At 41.3% G+C, this 19,693-nt stretch overlaps 1 protein-coding gene across 4 annotated transcripts; it reads right to left on the bottom strand.

Moving 5' to 3' along the window:
* Nucleotides 1-5,075: 5,075 nt before the first annotated feature.
* On the bottom strand, nt 5,076-12,267 carry LOC133890864 (endo-1,4-beta-xylanase 1-like). 4 transcript variants are annotated; one of them, XM_062331480.1, is made up of 10 exons: nt 11,870-12,147; nt 11,547-11,732; nt 10,228-10,592; nt 10,001-10,142; nt 9,278-9,642; nt 9,032-9,191; nt 8,290-8,627; nt 8,012-8,189; nt 7,305-7,838; nt 5,076-6,338 (listed from the first exon to the last, which is right to left on the bottom strand). In XM_062331480.1, the coding sequence occupies exons 2-10, from the start codon at nt 11,667-11,669 to the stop codon at nt 5,223-5,225; spliced, it is 3,321 nt and encodes a 1,106-aa protein (XP_062187464.1). In that variant the 5' UTR covers nt 11,670-11,732; nt 11,870-12,147; the 3' UTR covers nt 5,076-5,222. The 4 variants fall into 4 exon arrangements, with proteins under 4 accessions (XP_062187464.1, XP_062187465.1, XP_062187466.1 ...); XM_062331481.1 differs by lacking the exons at nt 11,547-11,732; nt 11,870-12,147 and adding an exon at nt 12,190-12,267; XM_062331482.1 differs by lacking the exon at nt 11,547-11,732 and having other exon boundaries at nt 11,870-12,146.
* Between the last annotated feature and the right edge of the window lie 7,426 nt (nt 12,268-19,693).

Here is a 19,693-nt window from a genome sequence, read left to right as displayed (position 1 = left end):
CTTTGCTTGGTTCCTTGAGTATGTTGTTGGTGTCTAGTTTACAAGTTAAATCGAAATGCTTAGCAATGTATAGGTCATTTGGTAGAAGTTGAGTGGTGAATTGTTTCATCGTTCGCAAGCATAGGCGTTATTTACTTTCATAATGATCACAATGTTGGTTATGGGTTGATGATGTTAGACGAGTGGTGAGTATGAGACGAGATGTGGGCAATGCTAGGGGTGTTATCTGCTCCAGAGGGAAGTCTTGGGGGCAGGCCGGGAGAGGATCCTGGACAGCATAGACCGTTTGCATCATTTAAGCACCGATCGTCGGTGTAGTCGGCTTTAGCACTTACCTTACTCACCACATGCCAATCTAATGGTAAGGCGAGCCGAATACCTCTGTAGATGTGATCATTTGGGCGTGAACATCTACGGTGTGAGCAGGTGGGCTTATAAGATGTGCTAGTTTGCTCTGGGAGTAGTTCTAGTACCTCCGCGCCGAGCGATGCATGATCCAAATGGTTGGGGCTTATTGGGAAAGGTTGATATGAGTACCCCTTGTATGGATCTGTGTGGTCATGCAAGTCGTATGGTCCTCAAGTCGTGTGGGTTTAGGAGTATCCCCTGCAGGGTGTAAAAATATTTCGAAATGCTGCGCTCTCGGTCATGAGCATGCTTCTGTCCATCTGCATCGGTCGTAGAGTTTTCGTTTGTGGTTGATAGTTGGATATGCAGGAGATGGTTGAGTTTGTCTTTGTTACATGTATGTGCATAATGGTTCCAGTTATTTAAGTTCAGTTGGTTATGGTAGGGTAGAGTTATGTTGTTGTTGGTTAAGTTAGTTGCTCACGCATATATGTTGTAACACCCAGTTTTAAAGGAGCAAAACCGGGCACAATACATGTATGCTAGGATCAAGTTTCCATGCATGTGCTACATCATCAGTGTATCATTATAATGCCAAAATTACAACGATAAATAACTTATTACAAAGGGACCCGAGGGTCTAAAAGAAAACACCGCGGAACTAAAAAGAGGTCTTCAACGCCAATGGGCAACCATCTTCCACAGGCGTCAACCGGGGGCACACCAGCCTAGAACAGCAACTCCGGGTAGAAGTCATCCTCGTCGAAGTTTGCAGCATCAAAGACGGCTTCTGAACAGAGGTAGAATGCAAGAAGAGGGACAACGGGAGTGAGTACAAAATGTACTCCGCAAGTGTAGGGAAATATTCTATGGGGCTCAAGCCAAGGAAAGGATAGGCACAGGTTAACTGCACTAAGCAACTATGACCTATGACATCAATATCAGGCATCCTATTTACTAGGTGAAGACTCAACTATAAAAAAAAAGGAATGACTAATCGGATTCCATCCGACTACCAAGACTCACCAGGTAATTCCATCACCCGGCTACCCGATCGACCATACCGATCTTGATCCCAACTAATCCCGAAGAAATCCAAGTTCGCTCTTGTCCGTGAGCACGGCTGATTGATCAGTTTGATACTCTGTAGAGTTTACACAGCTTTCTCCACGAGTCGTGATTCCCGTGTTACTTCACACTTCCAGGGTGTGGAGTCGGAGTCTCACTACAAGGCCTTTAGAAAGCTCCCACTAACCTGCAGGCATCCACTGAAGTTTCACCTCTAACAAAAGATTCCATCGCTACAGAAGCCCCCTCTTGTGCCACTTAACCGTCCAACGATGCCCACAGAATCAGAGGGGTGGCTAGTTAGTTGGCCAGGCCGTACCCATATTGGCCTCATGATTGTGCGGAAATAACTTGGTTACATGTTCAAGAACCGGTCCTTAGGATCCCACACAGGAACAACCACGACCAACTGTGTACTACAGCACACGTGCATTCCCGCACCCTCATCAAACAACCATTCTGTTCAGATCCCTATACCATGTTGCTACAAAATTACCCTTCCCAATTCTTGTTGCATAATCATTAGTCAATATTAACATTTTTCCCAACCATGACTGCACTAGCATATTCTACCCATTTATATCATGACTTAACAATGGTGACAAGGAATAGTTATTCAAAAACTAGTAAACCCTAATGTAGGATTTCAAATTAGATAAGCATGCATTTGAAGGATAAACATCTACACATGAATCCTAGAATAGGGGGAAAATGCTCAAGTACACTTACCTTCGGTGAAGGGTTGCTCAAAATCCTCGAAAGCTTGATCTTGGAGATTAGCGGACTGCTCACCTCCTAAGCGATACACCAAAAAAAACACAAGGAAAAACTCTAATAAAAGTACACCATACAACACTAAAACTAGGTAAAAACCCTATAAAAATATTCTATGTCGCTACGAACATTTGGGCATAAAAATCACCCAAATCGGAGCTACGAGCAAAAAGTATTGAGCTTTTGAAGTTCCAGGGGCTAAACTGGAAGTTTTAATTGATTTTCAGAAGAAAAAAAACCGAATTAATTTTAAACGGAGAGAGAATTCGGCCCGAGATCAATTTTCCAATTTTGAATTTGATTTTCTTTTTAGATTTTGAACAATTTTCAAAAGGAGTTTAAATGAGCGACTTCTAACAAATTTTTGCAAAAAATTTTCACGCATAAAAACCTATTGCAACTAAGATGGTATGAATGCAACAATCTTATATAACCTATGTCAATTTAAAATTTAGAAATTAATTTCTTTTAAAGAACAAAATTGCAACACCTATTAAATTTCTAACAAAATTTTAAATTATTACGAAAATTGAATTTTAGGGTGTTACATATGTCTAGGTTGCTTACCGCTTATGTTTAACTTAACCATGTGGCTTTTCCTTACTAATGGCTCAATGCATAATCCTTGAAGTCGAGCTTTGTATCTGTGCTCTCTATGGTTTAAGTCTTGCAAGTACCTTCGTACTCATACTTGCGTTTTCAGGTGCTGCTGGTGAGGAAGAGCCGGTGTTTGGCTACATCGTGCCTGTCGTTCCGGGTGGCAAGCAAGAGTAGTTCATCCTACTCTCGGAGGTCATGCTCTTGGGGTGGAGCCTAAGGGCATATGCCTCTACTCTCTTTTGTTGTATAGGTTTATGTTTTCACTGCGTAGATGTTGTTGCCTTTTGATGTAAATGTTGGAAGTGGTTGCATGTTAAAGACTTGTAATATAACTTTAATTATCTGCTCTTTCTTAAGCTATGTTGTGATGCTAAATGTTGAAATACATGTGTTCTGATCTTGAGCACAAAACACTTGCCGGGACTACCGGGATGATATTCTATTTAATCATCGAGGTTGTGATATAAATAATGATCCTCCTGGTGATTAATTAGAATTTTAGACAGTTTCTCACAAAGTTGATCAGTTTTAGTATCCTTCTAGATCTCTTTTGCTGTAAATTGTTAAACATGTAAATGGTTAAGAACTTGTAGTATGATATAATTACTCGCTCTTTGTTAAGCTTGGTTGTGATTACTTATGTTGGAAAGACATGTGTCAAATTCACTAAGCAACCCACAAAAGTTTCTTTTATACCTCCTCATAATTAATATGTATGAACTTGCTATATTATGCTATTGTCGAGGGTAAATCACTGACAGTGATTCTGAGGTGTATCGGACGATGGGTGCGTGATCCTTGTTCGGGAAGCGTAGGTTGGATCCGGTTATATGTGTGTGACTCAAGAACACCGAGGTTTATCCAAATTCAGGCTCCCCTCAGGGTAATAGCTCTGCAACCTGTGTATTCTTCTTTCTCTGGTCTAAGACAGTTACTCATGCTCTTCTTGCCCAGCCCTTTACTTGTTGGGCCCCGAAAAAACCCTCTCTCAACAAGCCCGGTACTCCTCCCTTTATATATCAAAGGGAGAGAGTACTTACACATGAATCGAGTCATAGACTCAGGCCTAGCCAGAGCTACTCACCTAGGCCTATCATTACTAGAAGCAAACGTATATCATTTGCTCTACATCGCCACATAGCCCGTCCCATCGCTACATTGTCTGCATCATCCCAGTCGCCTGAACTATCCTGCCCCATCCTCACGCGCCGCCTACGCACGTGCAAAAGAACTCCTGCCAAGCCTGTCAGGCCATCCCATAGTGATTAATGCTACGGGACAGGTCATGGCCGCTCTGCACCGACCACGCCGTGGACGACCGAAAGGGGGACCTAGGGAAGGGAACTACTCAAATGAAAAAGCATTTATTGTGATTAGACTGTTAGGACACATACCTGCCCCGCGACCAGAGGAAACTGGTTGCGGGGTTTGCTCCTGCAACCTGGGGATTGGTTGCAGAATCCGATCGGAGTGTTGGGTTGCATGGTCGCTAGCTGGCCGCGCGGTCGCGGTTCAAAAAAATGTGATTTATGATATCTGCTGATATCATACCGGCGAGGGTCCACCCGCCAAGGACCCCACTATTCTTTACACCGATAGCTATTAAGTGTAATGTGTTGTTGTGTGCGACGCTTATGCCATTTAGTTTCATGTTGAGATGTTTTTTTTCATAAATCATGTTGCATCGATGAAAAAGATAAGAAAATGTGGAAGTATCGATGTAATTTTATAGTCATTCGATCTGAATGCTGCATGAAGAAGTCTAACCCTCGTTAATCACGTTCATGTCGAGAAAAGTGAGTCACCCTTGGATACAGGGGCGGGCCGACCACTTGGATCTCCTAATCATCCGAGCTAGCTTGGCCCTCAGGTTTTGCATCTGTTAAGCTAGCTTGAACATTTTGCTTGACTTCAGGCATATGGCTCATGCTTCAACCTTCAGCTTGTCTACTTTACAGAGGTCATTAGGTTTTGCACCTCATGCATTGCATCTTCATTCTGCCCTTTTGTATGTTCTCGCGACCATTGGTGACTCAATTGACAAAGGGGAGAATTATGTAAATTTGTGGTTTTAGGACCTCCCCAAAAGTTCAGTGTATAGCATAGCTTAGGGGAGAAAAAGGTTCAGAAAACAAAAAAGAGATATCATTATGAGGGGAGGTGTTTTTCATGCCTTTGCACTGTTTCACCTGGCAACGACAAAGTTGAACAACCACTCTTTCGTATGGACCATGCATGAGCCAATTTAAACACTCATTCTATACATTACAAGTGCCACTGCATAATCGCGAAAAAAGGATGAGGTTGCAGATATTTTAACTCTCCTTTTCTATAAACTATCAAGGTCTGGCATCAGATAAGAAACTCTCATTGTCCAAACAATACATCTCAGTGCCTCGCTAAAGTACAGGACGCACTTCACTACCCACAAACTAAATTTTTAGAGTGATGGCCTGAACCAGGTTATCCTTGTCGACAACAAACGATCTAACCATCTTCCCCGAAGGCGTGTCTACTTCCACCTTGTACGAACCATGGTAGCCTCTGAACCTGAACTCCCCCAGGTGATCGACATTGCCATTCGCATGGGTCAACCACTCCTGTTTGAGAGCAAGGTACCTTCTGCCAGCCTCATTGATTGCACCATCAACGTCAACTAGGTGAGCATGCTCTCGAAACATAAACATCTCCCAGAATCCCCAGAGGATAATCCCCTCCACAGCAGGATGCGCAAATGCTTCACGGAGGAACACCTCTAGATCATCAGCTCGTATGTGCTCATTTTCTGCTGTCACATCCAACTCGGTAATCCAAATAGGGAGACCTAGTATTGCGAGCTTGTCCAGGGAATCACATATGATTTCTCCCACTGGATGGCTGATATGACCTTGCACACCAATCCCACCAACGGGGGCACCCCGTTCCTGGAGATCGGCAATCTGCTCAATGAACCTCTCAGGGCAAGATTTTGTGTCACATCCGTCTTCGACATTATAATCATTCACAAACAGGACAGCAGAAGGATCGAGCTTATGTGCTTCTCTGAACATGTGAGCTCTAATATCCCTTCCCAGTCTATCTTGATAGAAAGACCCATGAAGCATTTCATTGTTTACATCATGATGTCTAAACCGACCTTTGTATCTTGACAGTAAGCTTTGCAAACGATTCTGAATGGCAGCCATCAAGTGGTGGCCTTGCAATGATCGAACCCAAGGTTGGACAGCGTCTTCCACTTCCCAGAATAAGCAGTGACCACGAACCTGTATATTATGTTTCTGGCAAAATTCAAGCAACTCATCGGAATCTTTATAATTTAGTCTTCCTTGTTCTGGTTCTGTATGGTACCATTTCAATTCATTCTCAAATACAGCCCAATTGAAGTTCTTCACAAAAAAATCAGCAAAATCCTCATTCTCAATGTTGGTTCTCGCTATGCATGATCCAAATGCAAAGCTATTCTCAGTCTGTTGTATCCTCACAGATGAACCTAGAAGATTCACTGTGTTTGATCCTTGGAACTTCAGCACAATGTCACGCTTCCTTACCTGTCAGCAAAATGTAGAAAGTTCATTTAGAGTAAATTTCACAAAATTGGAGGTTTAGTTGAAAAAAGCAAGAAAACCCCAGTTTCTTTGGCTAGTGGTACTTAACCCTAGGTTTCATGATTTAAGGCTTCACAAAACTCTATATTTCTTAGCTAGTAGCATTTACCCTTAGGTTATGGTCAAAAGGTTCCATAAAACCCCGCCTTCATGGATAGAGGATCAACAAGTCAAGCAGATTAAAGGGCCGGTGAGCCATTATTTGTTTTCGTGAAATTTTACGACTGTAAAACTGCCATTAACTGCGACTAGCCAAGAAATATGTGTTTTCCTGCAATTATGTGAAATTTACACTCTAATTTAACAAACCAAATGTTGGATCAGCCCCAGGATTACACACGTGAACTTATGGACACGGCTGTCACGAGGTTTGGTGAGGAAAGAACCAAAGAAAACACACAATGTTTGCCCAGCGCTGCAACAGCTTAGCGCTAGTTTTTCTTTTCTCTTTCAACTCACGAACCTCCTAGTTACATGGATTTTCTTATATAGATTCGACTGCAGGACCCGTACTTGGACACCACGACGCGGCCCCCAGATTTCCGCGGACTTCGCGTCATATACAACCTGACAGCTCAAAGACATGGACTTGCCTACGACTCTAACACGAACCATACCGTCGCAAATGCATGCAATGCAAGCCTCACGCACACATGCTTGGAAACATAGACTTCTACCAAAAACAAGCTAGCAGCGCTTCACGCGTGCCATACATACTTATAGTAACACTGGTGCTTTCCATATCTGACTAAGATTTCCTAAAGACAAGATTAATTCTATCAGCAAAAAATCACTATGGTTAAAACAATAATTGGATGGTGCACAGCCACGGATGAAACGTTGAAATCCAATCTGATTTGGAGGAAACGAACTCTCATAAAAAACATGGAATGCATTGGTGAAGTTTACCTTGTCGGTTTTCTCCTTCAGATACTCAAAACGTGCTTTTCTGTCAACAGGATATATTTGAAGGCCCATGACTCTGAGATCAACACCTGGAGGAGGGCCCTGAACATATGCAGTAACTTTGGATGGCTGCTTTTCAAGCTTGAATGCTCCTTTGACTTCATACCATCGATCCCCATCAGCTTCCACTTGCCCACCATTAACCCATTGGTTATCCACGGCAAGACAAACATTTACATGGTAGCATCCATGTCCTCCAGAACCGGCTCGTACCCAAGCAGATACTCTGTAAGTGACGTGCAACCTTAGCTTGTCAGTTATCACCTGAGAAGGACCCATCCACACATCTGTACGATTTGTGGCAAGGATATAACGACCGCTTATATGTTGCTGAGTTGCAGGATCCTTCAAGATGGAAGATAACATATGGGGTGCTTCAGTCTGGATACTCAATCGACATGAACCCATTGGACTCCAGCCAGCAAGCCCATGTGTGAAAGCACTATTGTGTATTACATTAGCTCCATACAAAGCGTTCTGCAATGTGAAGTAAATATTCTTGGATTAGCGAGGACATTCTAATTTTTATGCAATATCATGATAGATAATACTTACGAAAATAACAATTACACACGTCTCAATAGTCAGGATCATTTGAACAAGTAATAATTCTTGGTATAGCAACGGTATGAAGCAATTAGCCTACCAACCTCAATTTTTGGGTATGGTGCAGCCTGGAGCTTTCTTGCTGGAGACAAGACAAGACCATCTACAAGAATGTCAATTCCTGCAGGAGGCCCCTCTATAAAAATAACAACTTTGGAAAAGGGAGCATGAAGGAGGAACTTTCCTTTCAAATGTGTCCATTGCTTATCAGATGCCTGGTTTCTTTGGTTAAAGAAACAAATAGTAAGCCAATGAATAAACCGTCTGCTCCCAAGAAACAACATTGTCAACAGAGAGCAACAAATGAAATCATCACACTTACTTGGAAAGGCCTACATATCGCTCACGACCATATTCTTGTACCCACAAAGTAGCACGAACTTCAGTATCATTGGAACTCCCAAATATTCGGACAGCAGAACTGAGCTCATAAAGAACTTTTCTCTGCACCCTGTCAGTGATTTCTTGCTGGATGCCATTCCAATTGTGGACACGTCCAGTTGCTGAAGCAAAATAGCTGCCATTTAAGGGCTGAACGTTCCCATATCCAATGAACTCATGTCTGCAGATATTGCATCCTCTTCCTGACCAATTTTTTAACTCATCTTCGAAGTGAGGATTCTTAATAATAGTCATGATTCCACTTGGTACTTTTACTTCCTTCAAAAGGAAACATTAATCAGCAAACATAGGCTGTAACAGTTCATTCAAGATTTTTTTTTTTATGAAATGAAGACCATGAATGAACACATCAGAAGGTACATATGTTACACACAAGGTTAAATGTGAATCGTACAGAGATAAATGCAATAAACAGTTGAAAATAAATCTTCTGCACTACATTTTTATTGCCTACTACATTAGAACTAAAGAAACAGTGCTTAGAATTTTAGTTGTCAGAAAGAATTTCATCACTCCACAATTACTGAACCATAACATTCAGCAAGTTCTAATTATATTTTCAGTAGACTTCTGAGAAATATACAATATCATAACAAGACATTGATTCAAGTTGTATAATATGCCATTCAAGAGAAGGTTACAAGAAACATATAAGAACTCACTTTTGACTGTTTATGTCTGGAGCAAGTAATAATAACAGAATCAATGATAAGATCCACACCAGCAGGAGGCCCTTCCAGATAAAATACAACATGTTTTGGCATGTTTGTCAAAGAAAAGGAGCCTTCCAACTTTTCCCACTTTTCTTTTGATGCTAACACACTGTTACATCAAGTTCTATCATCAATTAAGGGCTCAAAGATTAGCATCAAAAGAATTTTGGTAGTTGAACAATTTAAGCACAATACCTTCCAACAGGATTATAATGTGTTGATCCATCTGGATTTTGCAATCTAAGGGTTCCTTTGACTTCAACTCCACCTTGGACATTCCCATCAACTCTAACAAAGGCAGAAACTACATAAGCAGTACTTGTAGACACTCTATCTGTAATATCTTGTTCAAGACCTTGCCACTGTTCTGTTCTCTTCGAAACAACTGCATAGTTTTCTCCTGAGTTCCCTCTAATACCATCAAGGAAACCAGACCATTGTGATGCCACATATGCATGGCAGCAGATAGGATTCCACGGATGAAGGCCTTGGGAAAAATCATAATTTGAAATGATGTTCTCCGTTCTGCCAATCAATGAAGATGCCGAGCTCTCTGTTTTCTAAAGAAAATCTATAGTAGTCAGTAAAACTATAAGGCAGAGAATCCAATAAATCAAATTGGTAAAATATATCTGCCATTAAGCGAGGGAGACATTTAAAAAATTTAAATACAAGCTGTTCTCTTAACTATGTTAACAATAGTTCTGATACATGTGCTGGATGATGAAATAAAATCTGATATGATTGTAGCCTTCCAGCAAATAGTTTTAGCAGACGATAATTCTTCCTTCGGACCAGTGAGCAATTTGTTGTAGACATATTGACATGTTGTTAATTCATAATCTGAAGCCTGTATCTGGTTACAAATTAAACATTGGTTCTGATACATAAATGTAAGCAAGATATCCAACATGATACCTTGTAGGATATGGTCACTGAATCTATGAGCAAATCCACACCAGGAGGGGGGCCTTCAAGGTAGAACACTAAACGTCTTGGTAGAGTTGTTAAATCAAATGAACCTTCCAACTTTTCCCAGCGTTCTTGTGAGGCCAAAATCCTAGTCAATCAACTTAGACTGATAAACCCATGATGCTGATGTAATATTATAGAAGACACCAAAAAGTACCTTCTGGTCGAAATACCTTGCAATAGAAACATAGTTGGTAGAAGAACTCTCGCCCTCAAGTTTTAAAGTGGCCTGAACTCCAACAGGCTCGTGAAGCTCCCCATGAACTCGGACACAGGCAGCAACAATGTACTCAGTACCAATGGTGACCTTTTCTGTTATGTCCTGCTCAAGCCCCTGCCAACTCTGTGTGCGATGAGTAAGAACAGCATAATTTGACCCTGAATGTGGCCTTACACCATAATGGTAACCTGATCCTTCAACAGCTACAAATGCATGGCAACTATTCGGTTGCCACAAATGTAAACCTTCAGAAAAATCACTGTTCGATAGAATGTTCTCCATGACAACTTTGTCAGAAGCACCACGCTCCTCTATTACCTGCTCAACATTGCACAGAATACAAAATTTCCATGAGTCTAGTGTCATGACAATGGATGTAAACTGGGAAGCCATGGTTGGCTAATAATATAGTATGCATATATATTATATCATATAGAAACCTTGAGCATAAGGAACAACATTAGCTCAAAAAGTCTCAAAGTTTTTAGCAAAACCCAGGGAAAAGGGGGAATAATATCTCCTCCTAATAAGCCACACGGTCTTTCTTCTGTTTTAGCCTCACTTGTTGCCATGTGCTTGACTGAAAATTGCATGGGTTTTCTAGCCCGTCGTAGCACAAATAAGGGAAAAAGGGAAAATGATGATGCAACATGGTCGTGGGCATGACTGTTTTTTGTGACATTTTGTTTGGTCCATATTGGCTTTTGTAACCATACAAACAACAAAATGAAAAATTAAAATTCCTATCATTAAATGAGAAGATAGACATGTTTCTGGTGAGAAAGGACAGTTGTGATGCTTGAAGCAGTAGCTGACATTGCGAGCATGTGCTTCAATTAAAACCTATGAACTTAGATAGTTAGATTCATTCGTGAATAAATAAATTAATGATAGATCTGCTAATAACTAATTACTGAACTATTTTGTTTTCCTGAATCTTCTCAAATGCCACTTTTTATGAGCTTCATCCACTTTACTGGAGTCTCGAATATGTCTCATAAAGAATCTCCCAATGGGTTGCATTTGGTACATAGGAAATTTGAATTGTATTGATATTGACAGGATCAACACTGCTAGATCTCCTCTAAACTCTAAAGACAAGCAGCAAGAGAATTTGTACAAGCAGCGCTTCTCTGCCCCCATTTCATACCGACACTATGCACACCCTGAACCTTTGATCAGTGGGCAATCAAATCAACAATGGACGAAACCAAGCAAGCCTAGATAGTTTGGTTCAAGAGTCAAGACCAATTAAAGCAACCACAGTGCTACCTTAGGCTTGGGCTCGGGCTCGGGCTTGGGATATGGTGGATCTGGTTGCGGGAGCGTGCCGGCTGCGAGGCCGCCCCGGCGAGGGCGGCAGAGGGACGAGAACCACCCGCAGCGCCTCCTCATCTCATCCGACCCAAAAGCACGTTCCGCGCTGCGCGCCGGCTGCTACGAGCAGCTGGCCGGTGGCTGCCAAGAAGTCAAAAGAGCGGAGAGGAAAAGAAGGGAAAGAAAGACGCGTAAGGTAAGCGGTGGTTACCTTCCCTACCTAACTAACTACGAAGGTGGCGAGGCACGACAGCTTGGAATGGAAGGGAAGCATATACCAGGACAGCAGGTAGACGCCCTGGTCTGCGTGAGATGCGGCGACCACCTGCCAAGCTCGCTTGCGTCTTCGGTTTTCCATTCCACGGGGAATGGCGGCGCGTGCGCGCGTGCGTGCGGGGTGATAGAATCGGATGCCAAGAACGCCGCGCGACGAGGAGTAGGAGCAAGAGATCCGGAGCAGGAAGGAGATCTTAATTATTCGCCTCTTGGGTCTTGGAGGCGTAACAACGAACACCTCGCGGGCACGCGGCGGAGGCTTACGCGCTCAGGGTGAAAGGTACAGAGCCAGATGCACACAACACGGACGTAAGTGGAGTACCTCTCTGGAAGGATCAACGGTCGGTGGCGACGGAGGAAGAGAAGGTCAGCGACCGTGCCGGCGTCCGGCGAGGTCGAGACCAGAGCGCGGCGCGGCCCATATGCTTTCATGAGCAAGCCGATTTTTCATGGGTTTTTATTTCCTGTTTATTTTCTTTTGTTTAATTGTTATTCCTTTATGCATTTATTTACTATTTATAAATAGTTTTTATGCACTGTTTTAAGTAATGTTTATTGCCCAATAACCATGCATTATTTCCACTGAAAATTGTGTTAAATATCAAATTGAAGTGGAACCAACGGTACCTTTAGTTGAGATTTAACTCGAGGATTATGAAATTTATTTTCATGCCCATAATTATTTTCTAACTAAAGTTGAAATTTGATTATAATAATGTATGGATTAAATTAATTTTCCAATTAATACATAATTTTGTTCTTTGTTATTTCTATCAAATGGTGATGTGAAATTTGAATTGTCATTAGCATGTTATTAATCAGACCAACGTAGGATTAATTTCGTGCCAGAAATTATTTATTTTTTGTGGTTATATAATTTCTAATAAATTTTCTCATTTAAATAACAGCATTGAACACTTTCATCTGTCACTGGTCACCTAAGTGGCATTAAGCAGTTGTCTGTGACTAGTTTCCCCTCCTGGAAAGAACATATTTTGATTGTCTTTGGAGTGATGGATCTCGATTATGTTTTACGAGAGATAGCTTCTGTTGAGCCCGTTGCTGATGCCCTGAACCTTGCTGAGAAGAATAAGATCTATGAGGCAAAAATGTGAGCGGTCTAACCGCATATCCGTAATGATTATAAATAGCATCATCACTGTAGGGATCTGGGGAGCAATCCTCGATTCAGAGTGCGCTAAGACTTACTTAGAATCTATGGAGGAGTAGTTTAAGAGCCCCTCGAAAGTTTATGCCAGCACACTTATTATGAAGATGCTAACAACCAAATATGATGGGATTAATGATGTAAGAGAGCATGTGATGATGATGAATGACATAGCATCTAAGCTTAAGGGTGTGGAGATGTAAATCTCTGAGGGCTTTCTGGTTCATTTCATTATGAATTCACTTCTTTTGGAGTTTGGAAGCTTTAAGATTAATTACAACACTTAGAAGAAGAAATGGATCATGAGTGAGCTCACTACCATGTGTATCTAGGAGAAGGAAAGGCTAAAAGTAGAGAAGAAGGACTATGCACATCATGTCAGTGCATGCCCGGAGAAGAGAAAGTTCTAAGGGAGGTTTAAGTCCAAGAAGAAGTTGTATTTCACATCCAATGGATATCAAGCAAGTCAAGGTCTAAAGAGATCAAGTCTCCTGCTGCACCCTATGAACCTAATATCATAATATGTTGCTTATGTAAGAAAATTGGTCGTTTCAAAAGGATTGTGCAGGTTTAAAGGAGTGTCTTGCCAAGAAGGGTAATGATATAATTTTTTTTATGAAACACTTTTTTGCTAAATTTACCCCTGATTCCTGGTGGATTAATCTGGTGCAACTGTACATATATGTAATTTATTACAGGGATTTTGTTCCATCAGGATACTAAGAAAGGGGAGCGAAATCTTAGAGTGGATGATGGGAAAGACTAAAGTCAAAGTAATAGGAGATTTTCTATTAGTGTTGCATGACGGCTTTACCCTTCATTTGAATATTGTACTTTATGTTACTTTAAGTTGGAACCTAATTTCAGTTTCTCTTTTGGATGATTATGATTTCAAATGTATTTTTGGGAATAGTGAATGTGTAATAAAGATTGGTAGTGACAATGTTAGTTATGGTTTTGCCAAGATAAGCTCTATATACTTGAATTATTTCATTCCTTGAATTCCTAAATGTGTGAAATAAAGCTGATAAATGTAATGAGACCTCATTAAAACTATGGCATTGTCATTAGGCCATATTTCGAATGGGAGAGTGAAATGTCTCATTAAAAATAGATACTCCACCCTTTTAATTTTTTTGACTCAGTTCCCTATATTGCTAGCATTAAGGGGAAATATGTTAAACAAATTAAGAAATGAGCCACCCGCAGCTTAGGATTATTAGAATTGAACCACACTGACATATGTGGACCTTTTTCTATTCCGAGTGTGGATGGATATGACTCCATCATATTTACTGATGGCTACTCCCCTTACGGATATATTTTTCCTATTCTTGATTATTCTGAATCACTCGATAAGTTTAAGAGTATAATTTAAAAATTAAGTAGTGAGATAAAATCGAGGAGGAAAGTACTATGGTAGACATGCTACCTATAGGTAGATCCCTGGTCGTTTTGCACTGTACCTTCAGGAAAATAGTACAGCGGTACATTACTATTTGCCTAACGAACCTCAGCAAAATGGAGTGGCTGAAGAGCACAATCAGACTCTTATGGATATGGTATGGAGTATGATTAATAACTTCAGTTTTCAAGATAATTTGTGGACAAAAGCATTGAAGACAGCCGCTGACATACTTAATCGGTCCCAGTAAATCAGCGTCTAAGACACTTTATGAATTATGCATGGGGAAAACTGATCTTAAGATACTTATGTGTGTGGGATTGTCTAGCTGTATCATCCACTTGAATGACTCCATCAGGAAGAAAATTCTGGGATTAGTAATGTAACACCTAATGATGAGCATCACATAGATCAGACTCATGTGGTCGCTAATGAACCCTTAAGAAGATCACAATGAAAAAGAAGTTTCCAAATGACTATGTTGTGTATATGAATGAAGATGTGAATGACATAAGGAAGGTGGATGATCGTACCTCATTTAAGGAGGCCATGATGAGTGATCACTCATCCAAGTGGTTTGATGCCATTAAAGATGAGATGGAGTCAATTAGTTTTAATAAGGCTTGAGATCTAATAGAAATTCCTGATTACGTTAAAATAATAGGTTGTAAATAGGTCTAATAACTAAGCATGACTCTAAGGGAAATGTCTGAAAGATGGCAAGACTCATCGCTAAGGGCTTTTCACGGGGAGAGGGGATTGATTATAATGACACCTTCTCTCCTGTCTGGAAGAATGATTCATTAAAAATTGTTATGGCACTTATCACTCATTATGACTTAGAGCTACAACAGATAGATGTTTAAATTGTATTCCTTAATGGTGACTTGCATGAGAATGTATATATGGTTCAACCAGAAGGTTTTGTCATAGAAGGAAAGGAGCACATGTGGTGTAGACTTAGAAAATCCATTTACAGACTAAAGCAGGTGTATAAGCAATGATACCTTAAATTCGATGAAGTCATAAGAAAATTCAGCTTCAAAGAAAATGAAGTAGATAATTGCCTTTATATTAAGGTTAAGGGGAGTAAATTTGGTATCCTATACTTTATTTGGATGATATTCTACTAGACAATAGTGATAAGGACATGTTGTATGAGACTAGGCAATTTCTATCATCCAACTTTGATATGAAAGATCTTGTTAAGGCATCTTACATGTCAGGCACTGAGATTCATCGAGACAGGTCCAAAGGGCTTATATTGACAGAGCGCTCAAAAAGTATAATACGCATAATTGTTCTGCATCACCTGCCCCTGTTGTTAAAGGGAATAAATTTGGTTCATTCCAATCCCGAATCAATTAGAAGCTGATCAGATGAAGACGATTCATTATGCTTCAGTGGCCGAGATCATCATGTATGCTCATGTCTCCACAAGCCCTAACTTAGCTTATATAATGGGGATGTTAGGCCGATATCAGTCTAATCTAGGATTAGAGTACCGAAAAATTGTCAAGAAGGCCTTGCATTATTTGCAAGGCACTAAGCATTTCATGCTCATATATAAGAAGTCTGATAATCTTGAGGTTAAGGGTTATTCATATGTTCACTTTGCATGGTGCATGGACACAAAGAAGTCGACTTCAGGATATATTTTCATCCTCGCAGGAGGAACCATTCCCTGGAAAAGCTCCAAACAATCCCTTATTGTATCTTCTATGATGCAATGTAAGTTTGTGGCTTGTTATGAGGCTATCAGGCAGGTTGTATGGCTTAAGAATTTTATCTTGGAAATAAGAGTGGTTGACAGCATAACTAAGTCACGCACTATATATTGCAATAATAAAGCTACAATTTTATTTTCGAGTAAGAACAAATCAAGTGATGCTGTCAAACACGTTGATATTAAGTATCACGTTGTGAAAGATAGAATCCAAGATCAAACTATTGAGATCGAGCATATAAGTACAAAGTCCATGCTTGTCAACCCACTAACTAAAGGCTTACCACCTAATATATTTAAAGAACATATTGTCGGCATCGGTTTAACTGATAGCCTATGACTCCAATGTAATTACTTTAAGATCTTAGGTTCATGACCCTAGATATTAAGGACCATAAGAAAGAAACCAACTCCCAAGGCATAAGTAATTATCCATATCGAGATGAAATTGTGTACTATAGATTATGAGGTCAAGTGGCAATTCTGATAGTCATTGAGATCGCATTATCTTGGTGTGCTATTTTGTCGAATGTGGACTTATGATGATTAGACATTTTATCAAGTGGGAGAATATTAGTTTTAGGCAAATCACGCGCTAACTAACCTAGCCAAGACCTAACTGCCAACACGCCTTGATCGGAGGTAGAACCCAAAATTTTGTTTCGGTCCTAAGTCACCAACACCAAATAAAAGGGTGAGCCGGCCACCCACTACCATTTTGATTGATCACGAGGTGAGACTCACTTGACACCCCAAAACCCCTTAAACTGATCCTAATTGGTGTTATTGTGACCCAAAGACTGCAAACCATCGCCGGTGGCTCTGATAGCGACATCTTCAACAATCACCGACAACATCTACGCATAGCTTCACCAAAGTACAGATCCCTAATGCTGATCTTCCCCAAGCAACAAAGATCAAACCAACTTCGTCATCATCTAATCAATGTTAGACCTAACTAATTCCACATTAAGGTCATGTGCTCATGTAATTAGGATATGTGATTGAAATTAATTAAGCTATTTATGCTCACACCCTGATCTAGTGGCTCCATCCTTGACTCGGTAGCTCCTCCGGTGGGCTACCTCCCTGATCTAACTGGTGGCTCCATCCTCGACTTGGCAGCTCCTCGAGCGGGCTTACCTCCCCAATTCGGTGGCTTTGGAAGGGAGACATCTAGTTCCACATGTTACCATTTTAGATAGACAAATCAAAATAAATCAAGAGGATCAAGGTGGCAATGATGACCTTGTTCACAAAATCATACCTACAAACAATGTGTCATCATAAGACAATAATGACAATGATGGGCATCAATGCAACTCATGTCATCATAAGGCATGCATGCCAAGAATTCTCCTCGTTCTAGTGGGAAAATGCCAAACATTTGTCATCTACTTATATTTGGTTGTGCCATATATGAACCAATTTCATCACCATCTTAGCGTACACAATGAACCAATTGTGTAAATTACAAATTATATGACATTGGAATCTTTGGCCATAGATCTGTTAAATTTAAAATGTGTTGTGTGTTCAATGGAGAATTATTTACATCAATAGGGAGAAAAATGATTCTAAGTTGGAATGTGGCGCACTATCATGGCATCATCATGTATAGTAGTCTCATAATATAGATCCACGCACCAAGCAAAATAAATAAGCTATAAGTTTGTTTTAGTCACACATCATAAGGGACTAGGGGTGGCAACGGGTCAGGCAGGGGTCGGGTAAAGCGAGAACTCACCCAACCCAAAACCTAAGACCTCAAACTCAACCTGGCCCTAAAATGGTTATCAGATGCAAAATAAGCCCTGACACCGGCCCTGTCGAGGACCCAAAACTCCACCATGATGGCGTACTATAGGAGGGCTAGAGGGCACAGATGAAGCGGAGCCAGTGACACTACGTAGGTGAGGCGGGTGTGGCGTACTACAGGAGAGTGACGATAGTGGCGGAGCCACAGAAGATGGCGTAGGCGAGGTGGCAATGGACTATGAGAGAGCGGAGGTGGCGGCAGCGGAGCCACGCAGGCAAGGCAACGATGGCGTACTACGGGAGGGTGGCAGCAGCGGAGTCGAGTGGGAGGGCGGCATTGTTAGTGAAGCCACAGAGGTGAAGGGTGGCTGGCGCCCATGGTGGTGGTCGGTAGGGGCGTGGAGGCTCTCGTTCTTAGGCTAGGTCCAATGGCTGTCTCGGGGCCTATGGGTGCAAAATCTGGCCTGGCCTTGCACCCAACTCGGGTCAGGGCCCCGACCCGAGGGCTTCGTGAGGCGATTTCCACACCCAGCCCTGCCCTCACTGGGTCTAAAACCCGTGAGGCCCTAACCCAACCCAGCCTGTTGCCACCCTTATAAGGGAGGGAGCTAGTGCAGTATATATTAATAGTAAATGCACGTGAAAGAGTGAAACCATCACATGTGACTGCACCCAACACACGAGAAAAGGAGACGTTTATATCCCGAATATATCTACAACGACGCATGGAATAGGAGGAGAAATTCCAAGCAAGAATGAAGAACATGATAGATGCTCATGCTCCTCACCGTGCTAGAGAACAAGTGGTGTGCTTAGTACAGAGTAGCACACTTGCTAAAATGAGGGTAAGAAAACTTGGAACCTAATGTTCTAGGAAATAGTTATTTGAATGAAATTTTAGGAGAGTGGAACAAACTCTTAGCCAATTATACAGAGAACACATAAGTCATTGAATTGTACTCAACGCTAGGGATCCTGGCAACTCGAGGTCAGTGTCTTGCAACTAGGGTTTCTTTCTCTCTTGCTTCTTTCACCATCGATAGTTTTGTATTACGATCTCAATTCTAAGTTTGGGACTGAGTCCACATGCCATTTCTGTTGCTTCTAGATAAAAATTGATCCTTACAAGATCTAGGTTTGCATCTGTGCACTAGTTCGTCGCTGCACATCAGTGTCAATTTCGATTCTGATCAGGTTGTGGTGCTTCTGATGATCGAAGAAGATGGAGACGATGGCTGGATTGACGGAGTTCATGTAACTCTCAAAGGTGGAGAAGAAGGACATCAAGATTAGTGGTGATGGTTATGATGCGGAGGGTTCAGACGTACAAGCAATTGCTATGGTTTTCTCTAAAAAACAGCATATGTAGAAGGTTTGGAACAAGCGTTGGGGTCAATATGGTGTTTGCGGCGAGGAGTGGAGTGCAAGGATCTTGGCGAGAACTCTTTTTTTTCACTTTTGGTTAGGCAATGAGGAAGCGTAGGGCTCTCGATGAGGGTCCATGGAATTTCATGGGCAATTTTGTGGTGATGGAGGACTTTGATGGATCAGCAATCTTAGAAGATATGGACTTCACCTATATCCTGATTTGGGCTAGGGTTTCAAGGATCCCGTTAGGGATGATGAACAGGGCGGTGTGTTCTTTGTTGTACATGTGGAAGATAATGATAAGGTGATTGGTCAATTTCTGAGGATTAAAGTCAGAATTGATATCCACAAGCCATTGATGAGAGGTGTTTTCTTTCTACGGGCAAAGAATACAAGAAGAT

This window comes from Phragmites australis, chromosome 14, assembly GCF_958298935.1.
Source record: "Phragmites australis chromosome 14, lpPhrAust1.1, whole genome shotgun sequence".
NCBI lineage: Eukaryota > Viridiplantae > Streptophyta > Magnoliopsida > Poales > Poaceae > Phragmites > Phragmites australis.
The sequence above is the reverse complement of the archived record's forward strand: the minus strand, read 5'-3'. Positions and strand labels throughout refer to the sequence as shown.

Excerpts from the sequence above, each read along its gene's own strand:
- LOC133890864 (XM_062331480.1), bottom strand. The coding sequence starts at position 11,669 with ATGAGGAGGCGCTGCGGGTGGTTCTCGTCCCTCTGCCGCCCTCGCCGG. Across the intron at positions 10,593-11,546 it reads AGCCCGAGCCCAAGCCTAAG|GTAATAGAGGAGCGTGGTGC; the intron begins GTAGCACTGTGG and ends AATGTTGAGCAG. Across the intron at positions 7,839-8,011 it reads CACCATACCCAAAAATTGAG|AACGCTTTGTATGGAGCTAA; the intron begins GTTGGTAGGCTA and ends TTCACATTGCAG.